We start from the raw sequence: 12584 nt of genomic DNA on the forward strand, positions 1-12584 counted from the left end.
AACATAGTATTGTTGAGGTAGCAGATAAATGACATCCGAGCAAAATTTGAACAGCTTCAACTAGAAAACAACTGGTCCTTGGGTGCTCTGCAACTTGCAATGTATTCACCTTTACAACTAAGATGCACACACACTGCCTTGATTTAGTCATAACTTCAAAAAAACAACAACACAAAAAACTATATTAGGGGCATCTCAAAAGTAGGGCTTTGGGTGAGCCAAGTGCAAGGTAGTGGGAGCTTGAGCTCCTGACAGCCAATTGGGGGGTTTAGCAGGATGCTGGAAGTGATAACAGAATCTAGTCAGCAATACTGCTTTCTCTTTGTGAGAGACTCAGAGAGAGAATGCAGGAGGCAATAGCTGCTGCTGCTACTGCTCCTTCTCAGGAGTCGTAATGCATCATGACAGAGTGCCAGGGGCTTGGCAGGTGCTTGATAAAAACCTATCTGTGTCACCAGCCTAGATAATAGTGCCCAAGAGTAGTCAGATTCCCCCATAGCATCTCTTTTCCCCATGCTTTTAGGGATATACTTAGTCAATTTCCTCTCAAAGCAGTAAAATTGCTTGATTATGAAGTTCATATCTGGAATAGAGGTCAAATTCACCAATGCAATAAATACATTTAATAACTGTAGCATAGGTTGCTTGCATATTCTGCACATACAACTTGGCATGGTTAGAATCTCACCCCTCAATTCAGAATTTCATTCTCACGTAAATAGCTTTGCAGCCATGTGTGTGGAAACTGGACAAAGGCTACTGGAAACCAAAGTGTGGCTCACCACTATAAAATTCTGGCTCTGCCTACATTTCATGTCTGATCCAGCTTCTTTCACTTTCCACATGCTGGCAGAATCCCACCACTCCAAATGGCTAGCTTGCATTGAGAGCAAAATCAGAACCTGTGGCCTATCACTCGAGTCACTACTTATGCTCCCACAACTGGAAGCATTCCAGACAATCAAGTGCAGATTTCTAGAGATTGAATTTCAAACCCTTTGCAGTGCAGCCAACAAAACCTGTTCCCCATTGGGCTTGGGAATACTTGCAAGATTTAACATCTTACCATCTGCAGTTTTGCAAAGTAGATTCTCGAAAATCCCATACTCTGAAATATACTGCCCTTGTGGCACAAAATAGGTGAAGAATGTGGCAAGATTTTTGAGTGACACTATGAAATTACGTCACCATAGGTCCTAAGAGCCATCTTTGTATCTCATGATATCTGGACAGTTTTATCCTAAAGTATCTCCTACTATGTTTCATTAACTGTTGTGTTCTGATCCATGTATACAATGCACTTTTTTAAGCCAGTAAAGGTGATTGATTGATTGATGTTAATAGCTTAAAAAGAAATCATGACTACTGATTTTCCAAAGCAGGTTATAAATCGGCCAGATATTTTCCATACATCAAATATTCTGACAGCAGTTTATTTAGATATGCATCATTCCAGCAGAATGCTCTCAAATTATAACTGAGAGATCCATGTACAGCCAGAGATACATACCATACTCCAGCTGTAGCCTCCTACAAGGTAAATGCTGTCATCAAGAACTGCACAGCCAGGACCACTGCGACCCTCTAAAATAGGAGTTTGCAAAATATTCCATTGATCACCTTTTGGGTCATAGCATTCCACGAGCATGACATCAAGATGCGAAAAACCTGTACAACACAATTATCAAATAATGTGAAACCACTTATTTTAAGAGAATGAGCAATGACATAAAAAACTTCACGCACCCAACTTAGTAGTTACATAGGGTGGGAAAGGGAAGCTGTAGAGGGTTAATGGGGGGGGGAGGTCAGGGGTGTTGGCAAGTGGAGCAAGCAGGGGTGTAGCCCCTAGTAAGATGAATGCAATGAATGATTTGTAGAAATAAAATTTGTAGACAATTTTTGAGATGAGTGGGGGATTTTAAATGTTAAATATTACCCCTAAAATTAAGGACTTGTTTCTTAGCAGAGCCTTAGCACAGCTTCTTCTCCAGCTTGGGAAACGATTTACAGAGGGAAATATTGTTGGCAATTTGGGTCAAAAATAAACTTAGTTAACTAGCCCAGCAAAAATAGTGTTTATCTAAAGATAGAATATTACATTGTTTTGCTATTAAAAATGTGACCTTTCAAATGGTTTCCTCCGATTGCATACAGTCGATCATTCATTACAGCCAATGCATGGATTGCTCTCTTTGTGTTCATATCTTGTTTTCTAGCCCAGACATCCATTACAGGGTCATAGCAGTACAGCCAGGGAACGTATTCACCATTGTGGACACCTCCTACGAATCAAATATACCTTCATTAGTTAAAGGAAGCACAACACCTTAAAAGAATAACTGGGTTTTGTTTTGCGATGAAGGGGAGTTTAGAAAACAACTTGCCAGAAATATAGATTTTGCCATTATGTACAGCTCCTGCATGTGCCGCCAAGGGCTGTGGTAGGGAAGATACATAACGCCATTCATTTGTCTCTAAATTATAGCATTCCACACTTGACAAGTAGCCAGTCTCATTTCTCCCACCTATCACATACAAGCTTTTGTCAAGCCGACAGGCATAAAAACTGGCTCTCCTAGAGAAGAAACAAATAGAGCAGTTAGTTTCTAGTGACTAGAATTAATTCCATCCTTCTGTCTTACAGAACTTATCATCTGCTATTCTAACATGAATTCCCCCACTCATTTAACCCTGGGAATCTGGGTGACTTTTCCCAAAAAGGTTGCAGTGCACTCCCAACTCGGACCACTCCCCACCTCCCCACCCCAAAGCACCACCCAAAATTTCCAAAACTATTCACATGTAATGATTTCTGGATTATCAATTGCAATTTATCATTTACAAAAAAGGAATCATTAGGAAAAATAAAAATGCCAACATCATAATGGCTTTATGGAGCAGCTACACATGGAATACAAAAAAGATAGCATGGAGCTGGAAAATGCACCAAAAAGGCGACCAAAATGACCAGGGGGGTGGAGCAACTCTTCTACAAAGGAAAGTTAAGAATTGGGGCTTATTAATGTCAAAAAAATGCAAGCAAGGATGGTGTGTACAGAAAGTATACAGAGAGAGGATGTAGGGTGTTCTGCGGGTATTTTGGGAGTTCATCTTACACATGAGTTGCTTGGACCACAACATTGGTTAGTCCTGGCAGTTCAGCTTTGGAAAGTGGACACTTAAAAAGGTCTAGGTGTGCTTCATTGAAGGCTATTGTGAACCAGCATCCTCTGTGATCTCACAAGGTCTCATGCAGCACATTTCTCCTAGTAGGCCTGATTAGAGACAGGATTCTGGAGTGCATCCCAATGTTTGTCCCCTATATTGCTCCCCTTGCTAGATGTACTAAATGATTAGAACTTCTTTTAGAATTGTTCTGCCTCAAGCAACTGCTTGGAATACTTGTTGCATTGGTTCAGGTCAGGCCAGACCTATACAGGGGGTTCCAGTACACATACGCACACAAAGACATTTGCATGAAACGTCCGATTTGTTCTTTTTACTGTAAATGCTCCATACACAAGATGCTGAAGAGAACTTGGACACTCCTGCTCATGTTGACCTCAGTGTGTCCAGTGGTCCATTGGTGAACTGGGGTGTGTGACTGGACTGTGAAACGATTCCCTCTAAGCATTCTGTGCGTAGTCTTTCAGAAGAACAATTTATGTAGTATTGTCAATTAGCACACAATGACTAGGTGAAGCAGAAGTTTACCTTAAAAGCAATTTTATTGGCAGTGAAGATTTAAGCAAGAACTCATTAATGTTTAGGATATTTGGTTCCATGGAAGGATAACAGCAACTCAGTAAGATAAAGTAAAAAAAGAAAAGGGGGGGGGGAGGAAGGATAGATAATGTAACAATAATAAATTATCTTGACATTCACTTTCTTTATAGTCCTTCATGGGTCATTGTTCCCAATTTACTAAGAGAACCACATCATCAGATTTTTTTCTTCAATTATCATTTTTCCCCCTTTTTTCTGCACTACTGCAAATAGAACAACTTTCCTTGTATTACATTCTTGCCATCCAACAAAGGTTTATCCGGCTAACTCTCAACAAAGTTTTGAACATCTCCTTAGTTCCAGAGCATGGGATCGGTAGTTTTGGAGACTGTCTTACCATGCTGTGCTTTCAAGTCATTTTTAATACAGTACTCCTGAATGTTCTATTTCTAAAAACATAATAGGAGACACTTCATTTCTCGCACAATCATGAAAGCACCTTTGAGCCTTGGAACAAAGTCCATTTTTAGTCCAAATATGTTTTCTAGCAAATGTAGTATATTTTCCCTTTTTAACCGGAAGTTAAGGCGATGAGTGCTACTAGGATCATGGCCAACGTGAGGCCACTGAGAAACAAGAGAGAAATCTCAGCATGTTGTGGGAAAGCCCTGAAAGTTTGCAGAAGCACGAGAAGTCTTTAAAAAAGACAACTTAAGACAAGCAATCCTCACACAAAAAACCACCTTCCAGCTCAATGAGGATTTGAGCATATCAGAATAGGGGAGGAGTGGAATGTCCTAACTGGAGAGACTAGTTAGCTAGAACCCTGAACAGAAGCACTCCTATTAGGAAGGAAGATACACCTCAACATTTTATTGCAGGTTCCACTGGTTACATCTGCACAGCAGCTTTAGCATTTGCATGTGAACATGCAAGAACCCACTTACTTGAAAGATAAAGAGTACTGTTAAAATGCTCTTGGATTCTCAGTGACTCAGGTTCTCTCTCAGAAATGAACAAATTCTCTTCATGTTATGTGTCTATGCATTACTTTGCACACATCAGTGTCAATCATTTATTTGCTCCTTCACTATAAAAGCTTTACTTAATACCAAGTGAATTTAAAATGTTATGAATGAAACACTTTATTATCCTGTGAGAAATATGTATGTGAGACATATGCTTATTTTTTATATAAAAAAAGATAGGTTTTAACGATCCAGATTCAGTCAGATAATTTAAAACTTCATCTGATGGAGGTTATGTGTTTGTGACTAAGACAATAAATGGTTGTTTTTCCGTCTCAGCTATATTTAGAAAAAAGTTTCCTCATAAATGTATCCTCTATGTGCATTCTTGATTTCATCCACATAGTGTCACTGTTAGGAGCAGAAATGTAACAGTCAGCCTGCTTCATTCTTCAGATTAAATGTGTATTTTATGGGCAAACTCCCAATAGTAAAGATTTTAAGTTTCCCTTATCCTTCTTTTCCACTAAATAAATTACACTTGAGCCATAGAGCTCTAGTTAATTAATGTAAAATTTAATTGCTATAAAAAGTCCTCCATGATAAAATATTGCACTAAAAATTCAGTTTAGAAAAGAAATCATCCCCTCATATACATCTAGTCCTGAGAAATATATTGCCATCTCTAGTAAAAGAAATTACATCAAATTACTCTTGTGGATCAGGATATTAGCCCAGCTACAGGTCCTGCAGTGGCTTGTGAAAAGTCTCTGCAATGAACTTAGCTAAATTTTACAATGCAGTTACATGGGAAAAGTAAAAGAAATTCTTTCCTGATCCCCAAAGGCAATGGATTTATGCCCTGAATCTTGAAGTTTGATTATCAGTCTTAGATTGAAAAGCTACCAGAGTTATTACTGATCATACCAATGCCAAGAACCCTTTTAGAGAGACCCTAAAATCAGCTGGAGTGATTTTAATCAAAAAATATATGTTATGTAATTTAAACATATTAGTCTTTCTTTGCTTTAGCATGAACAATGAAAAGTGGATTTGCTGGAATATAGGAGAATGCACCTTAACAGAACACTGGTGAGACTTTCTAGAAAGCGCTGGAAAAAAGACAGCCAAAGAGAGCTACCCTCCAGATGTTGTGGACTGCAACTTCCATAGGAGTCAGCCAACATAGCCAATGGTCAGGGGTGGTAGGAGTTGGTGTCCACAATATTTGAAGGGCATCACATTGGCTACCCCAGCTCTGGAAGATTAGGAGCACAGGCATCCTGCCAGTTAAGTGCAGTAGCAAGTTTTACATGATGAGAAGGCAGAGACAGCACCTTCCCACTTACGTAGTTCAATTCTCTTACCATGGCTGAGAACACAACCAAAACCTAGGTCATGACCTTCTACAATCTCCCTACTATAGGGACAGAAGCCAGGATGTGTTGCTGAACACACACCTGTTACAGGGAAACAACCCTAAACCCCACATTCAATCTAATGGAACTATACTGCTCCACCAGACTAAATAGGGGGATAAGGAAGCTGCTCCTGGAGAAACAGCTGGAGAAAATCACAGCTGAAGGAGTCCATGAGGATGCTTTTGCCTCAAATATCATATTTAGGGAGGACTTTTCCACAGTAGTTTTTGCAGGTATAGCTGTCAAAGTCAGCCGGGGAATATGAGAGTCCATTTGAGATTTCAATGACATGCTTTATTATCTGGACTTATGGTAAGGGAGCACTTGTGCAGTTCCACTAGGACATCACCTCACCATCAACCTGAGTCTAGAACACACTGTGCAAGAGGTTCACTTTCTGGACATGAATGTACAACTATTAATGGACATATTAGCACATCCTTATATAGGAAATCTACTGACTGTTACTCATACATACATGCTTCCAGCTTTCACCCGAGCACATTAAAGAGTTCATTGTTTACAGCTGAGCTCTATGATACAACAACATCCATTCAGATTCATAGGACAGGACAGAGCCTCACAACTAAAAAAAATCACATCAAACACCCAAAGTGAAAAATCAGATCAACAAAGCCAAACTATTCTTAGGTACCAATCTTCTACAGAACAGATCTAGAAAAGAAAATGACAAACTACCACTTGATGTCACAACAGCCAACCAAAGCCACTCAAGCTCATCATCAATGATCTACAGCTCATCCAGGACAAATACAATTCCTACACACAAGCCTTGGGTGGCAGACCTCCAATTGCTCTCAGACAACCCCCTAATATAGGACAGCTACTCAGCAGCAACAGTAGGCAATACAACAGAGGTATGGACACAGAGAACAGCTCCCTATTAAAGACCAAGAAGCTGCCTCTCTCTATTCCGTTTCATCAAACCAACATTTTTGTGATTGGTCACTGTTAAATATGTAATTATCTGCATTACATTTCCTTCTGACCTCACTGTTTACACACACTCACCCACCAAAACACCCCATGGAACATGCAATCCAGCAGCCTGTTCTTATGTAGTGGTAAACTAGCTCTATGTCAGTCCATGGAGCAGGTGGTGATTCAAACAGCTGGAGTAATAGCAGAAGACTTACAATGGATTGAATAAAACAGAGGCCAGGACCCATTTTATAACTTAATCTGTGAGACAGTGATAATAGCGAAGATGGCTTTTGTGTCACCACTGCATCTGCTCAGAATCACCCAACATAGCTTTTCTAGGTGGTCAAAGAGCTATTGCAACTGTGCCTTTCAGGAAAAAGAGGCTGTCCATTGTGATGAGTTTGCCAAATACTTTGCAGGAAAAATTGTTCCATTCATTCCAATTTACATGCCACCGTTGGACCAGGGCCATATTGTGCCTCTTTTATGCTACTATGTTTCTCTGTACTTCTTGATGTTTTTAAATTCTGGATGTTATATTGTGCTATTTTTAACAACTGAAAACTGAATTTATTACATTGTTACCTTCCTTGAAGGTCTCTTGGAATGCAGAAGAGAAACAAATCTTCCAGGGCATGGAAAATCCTATCTGTGTAGGCCATAGCTGCCAAGTTATCCCTTATTTTAAGGGATTTTCCCTTATGCTGAATAGGCTTCCTCGTGAGAAAAGGGAAAACTTGGCAGCTATGGTGTAGGCCAGTATTTCCCAACCTTTGGTCTCCAGCTGTTTTTGGACTACAATTCCCATCATCCCTAGCTAGCAACATCAGTGGTCAGGGATGGTGGGAAATGTAGTCCGAAAACAGCTAGAGACCAAAGGTTGGGAAACATTGGTGTAGGCACATCCCCATGTTTGGGACTGCAAAGAACTCATAAAAGAAAATATAACCTTTCAAATTGTTCCGTGCTTGCTTTAGACAGCCATTTTCTCTGATGTTTCTTCGTTTCTGCCATGCTTCTTTTCCTGCTTTCATTTTCGGAACCATTTCTTTGGAGGTGGTATAGCTGAGGCCATTGGACTTTCTGAAAGTCCACGGTGGGGAGGCAGGTCACCACCCTCCATCAACTTCTCATCAAAATGGCCCTCCCGGTGAGCTGAACATCTGTTACTGCTGTTGCTGACTTTGTATGGAAACTTGCTCATGTGCTAAAGTGGGGTACATCTAAGTCACAGATTTTCAGCCTCAACTATGTCAATAGCTAGGACTTCAGAGCAAAGGCCAACTTACGTCACAAAGAGGGTGTAATTGCACTTGAAGTGCAGTACTGTAACCACTTTTTTATGAAAAAAAGAGGAAAGAATCCAGCAAAAAATAAAGTATTAAATTTGCATTAATTTCAATTGGAGGAAGTTAAATGCATACTTAACCCTCCCGATGAAATCAGTAGGACATAAATGGATCATGTCCCAGTTTTCTTAACTAACAAATGCTGGTTACAGATAGGTAGCCGTGTTGGTCTGACGTAGTCGAAACAAAAAATAAAAAAATTCCTTCCAGTAGCACCTTAGAGACCAACTAAGTTTGTCATAGGTATGAGCTTTCGTGTGCATGCACACTTCTTTGGAATCTTCATTGCAGAGGCCCTTTTTGATTAGTATTCAGCACCCAGTGCAGTGCTGTACAAAGGTACAGGCTGTGCAATGCCCAACAGATGGTTGGCTGAATACTTATTGGGGAAGAAGTGAATCCATGTTCTCTCCCTCCAGAGAATGATTCATGTGGATGGGCTCTCCAGACAGGGTCACAGAATTTTATTCCATATCATGTTTTACTGTTACTGAATTTTTCTCGAAGGAGTTTTTATTTGCTGTGCTTTCTGCTGCAGAGGATCTTGGTTATACAAGTTTTAGTTTCGAACTTGATGTCTGCCTGTCTTATTATTACTGGTTTATTCGTTTTTTATTTGTGATTATACTACATTATCTTTACAATCACTGTTTTTATAGAAGCCATCTTGAGGGAGTTTTGACTTCTTAAGGCAGCATATAAATATTTTCAATAAAATAATAAATATATTGATGAATAAATTCTTAATGGTTTTGTTGTTGTCACTCGTCCTGAGAATTTTGTTATAGTGCAGTCTATCAATACTATAAACAAACAAACTATTGCTTCACAGGAGGAGAAAAAAATATCCTTATTGCACACATTTTGTCATAAAAAGGAGCTCTTTATTAAAGAATATGAATGACTAAAAACTGTCTTGAAAGGCACTTGACTTAATAAATTGGAAGTCTCCAAAGAAGTCACAAGGGACTAGTCAGTAAACAATTCACATATTTTAAAATGTCTAATCACATTTTCAGCAATACTGTCTTATCCTCAGAGGCTCGTACAACACTGAAATAATTGATCACTGTGAATTATGTAGGCTCAGCTAAGAGGGTGAAGGTTAATTATCTCACTTTAAGAGCCTGGCAAAGAAGGGTTTTTGATCATTAGAACACCATTTTGAAACAGAATTTGGACTTCTAAATACTTCAAATGATATTTTAAATATCAGACAGGCTTATAAGAAAAATCTAAAGCTGTCCATTTTTTTTAAAAAAACCCTCAAGCTCTACAGACACTAAATCTGCCTTAAGTTAGAGGCAGTGAGGCTGTGACAAGTAGATTTGTTCAACTGGATAACGAGCTGAACATCTTCAATTTTTATGGATGTCCTAGCTAAAGTGTATCCCCAAAAGCTTTATATACTATGCATCTGTGTTCTATTAGGAGTTGGATAATGGCTTGCATAATAACAGCACAAATTTATAACCGTTCCCCAACCTGAAATCTAGGGAGTCCCTAATCAAGTCTCTCTCTATGGGAGAAGTTGAACAACATGGTGTAGAAGTGGATTATACATACCCACTTTAATCTGGTTTAAGGCCCGGTTTAGAAGTGGAGCTTTTACTCTTCCTGGCCCAAATTTTAGAATGCACTTTCCATTGCTGTTTGCTGGGCCTCTTCCTCATTCTCCTTTGCAATTTTGCAAGGCATTTTATACATTTAGGTGCTTGATTTCTGGTCCTTCACTGTTTCCTATTTTATATTTGGCTTCTTTTTAGTGTGATTACTGAACACCTCCATGCTTACCTGAGCTCTGAACTTTTCACAGTCACCTTGACATTGTATTAAACAAGATGATAGATTAATACATTACTTTAATAATTAAAATGGCTTGGGAGCAAAGAATGCTTATGGTGGGTGGAGAAGGTTCAGGACAAAGGGAGAAAGGTAGCACCTTTGGTACCTCTCATCTTCCCCAGTGTGCTTCTGCCAGGTTCTTCTACCACCTGATTATGTGGAGTGGGCAGGCACAGGGACCCAGCAGGTATTGCCATTACCAGCCTAAGTGATCAAAAAGGCAAGGAGTGGTTGCTCTGCCAATGAACACTGAATTTCAAGGAAAGCAAAGCAAAAATAGAATAGAAAATAGTAATTGTGAAATATTTTGGAGAGTTGAAAGAAGCACTGTTTCTACAATTCCGTGGTTCTATGAAAAGGATGTAGCAGTTCAGCTTTTACTTGAAAGTACCTTCTTGTCAGCAGAAAGATAATGTAGCACTATTTTATTTTATTTGCTAGTGCAAATCAATTTCATTATTTCACTTTCACCATTCGCTTTTTTCACCACTAAGTTAAACCCCAACCATCTTCCTCTCTTAGGTAAAACACCCACCCTTTCCCCAACCCCAAATATATAGCAAGCATTTACCTCTCTTGCATGGGTGGAAGTTGTATCCAGCTGTTAAATCTAGGATCATACCGGCTAACAAAGTTTGTACTGTGCTTTCCTGTAAAGAAATTAGTTTCACATTTAACTTTTCTATCATTACAAATCACTGCAATAGTATATTCCTTTCACTTGTCAATCTTTATGGAGGTCTTCCCTCTAGAGCAAAGCACGTAAACACACAAAATCAACAGCCTCTAACTACAGTTCTTAATAGGTATCTATGGAAGTTGTAAAAAACAAAGTATTTTAGCTCTGTCTCATAACGTTCCCTACAAGTCTCTCTTTAAGACAGAAACCCACTAGCATTTTTTTAAGTGTCATAAATCTTATGACAATAGGAAATTATTGTTCTGAGGGAGATGGCTTCTCGTGGCATTTCATGAATATTTTGTAGCAATCTGTATAATCATGAGTATATCTGATATTCCTTCCTGTCTCCCCTGTTTGCAGTGGGAAGAGGGTGATGTTGATTGCTTATAGGGAGGTGAACACATCTTTACCAAGTGCTCAGGCATCCTTCCGTTAGGGATTTGATGTTACAATCTTGAGATTTTCCCATATAGGACAAAGAGGAAAATACATACTGCCTTTTATAATATTGCCTTTTAGAAGGATTTATATGTGCCATCTAAAAAAATAATGCATTTCTACTGTCCCTAAGTCACAAATAATGCAAAGCAAAGCAAAGGCTAATTGTGGAAGTCTACATTATCCCGACTACTAACCTCTGGCACTCCATGCCTTCAAGATATTAAGATTGCAGTATATTTTACATACAGATTGACATCAAAGCAAGAAGACTGGAGCAAGGGAGTGCATGGCAATTTCTGTTTAACACCTGAGGCTTCACCACACAAATATCTCAAAAAGCCCTCTTGTTTCTTGTATGTGTGACTAAAAAAATTGAATCACAGCTACATGACAACACAATCATGTATCTCAGAAGGAAATAAATGTGTAGCAGGTAGTGCACCAGGTAAATAATTTTAGTGTAAAGGAACCTCAAATGCTTATAACCTCTTTATTTTATGCACTGAATTTGCATTAATAAATAAAATACAGTTTTGTGTCTTTTGTGTGTTTTTTAAAATTTCTAACAGACATTCTTACCCAACAGGCCTTCAAGGTTCGATGTAAGAAAATGGTTCACAGTGAAATGAAAATTCCACACCTGTGAGGGTGAAAACAGTGTATTCTCCATCCTGCTCATAAAGGTGAAGGTAAACTATTAGGTCCAGTTGCGGACAACTCTGGGGTTGCAGTGCTCATCTCGCTTTACTGGCCGAGGGAGCTGGCGTACAGCTTCCAGGTCATGTGGCCAGCATGACTAACGGCTTCTGGCGAACCAGAGCAGCGCATGGAAATGCCGTTTACCTTCCCGCCGGAGCGGTACCTATTTATCTACTTGCACTTTGTGCTTTCGAACTGCTAGGTTGGCAGGAGCTGGGACTGAACAACGGGAGCTCACCCCATCGCGGGGATTTGAACCACCAACTTTCTGATCAGCAAGCCCTAGGCTCAGTGGTTTAACCCACAACGCCACCCATGTCACTGGTGGATGCTATTCACCAGTGGGTGCTATTTACGGGACTGAACATGCAAAGCTGATGAGTCCAAACAAGTAGAGAACTTAGTTACTGGGCAATTTCAGACTGCACATATAATGTGCCCCAAATCTCATCATTCTATGCTAAGTAAACCATAAGGTCTGTAAGGAGATCATATTATGCATTCT

The 12584-nt window shown here is 39.4% G+C and overlaps 1 protein-coding gene across 3 annotated transcripts in view; it reads right to left on the reverse strand.

The window, feature by feature from the left end:
* Positions 1-12584, reverse strand: part of KLHL14 (kelch like family member 14) — a 62979-nt gene that overhangs the window by 2899 nt on the left and 47496 nt on the right. For all 3 annotated transcript variants that reach the window (XM_060277848.2, XM_060277849.2, XM_088675452.1), the window contains exons 5-8: positions 10829-10907; positions 2388-2578; positions 2127-2285; positions 1511-1668 (exon numbers count right to left, since the gene is read on the reverse strand). In XM_060277848.2, the coding sequence (XP_060133831.1) occupies positions 1511-1668; positions 2127-2285; positions 2388-2578; positions 10829-10907 (587 nt within the window). The remainder of the gene's footprint in view (positions 1-1510; positions 1669-2126; positions 2286-2387; positions 2579-10828; positions 10908-12584) is intronic.

Source organism: Zootoca vivipara, chromosome 8 (assembly GCF_965207765.1).
Source record: "Zootoca vivipara chromosome 8, rZooViv2.hap1.1, whole genome shotgun sequence".
Lineage (NCBI taxonomy): Eukaryota > Metazoa > Chordata > Lepidosauria > Squamata > Lacertidae > Zootoca > Zootoca vivipara.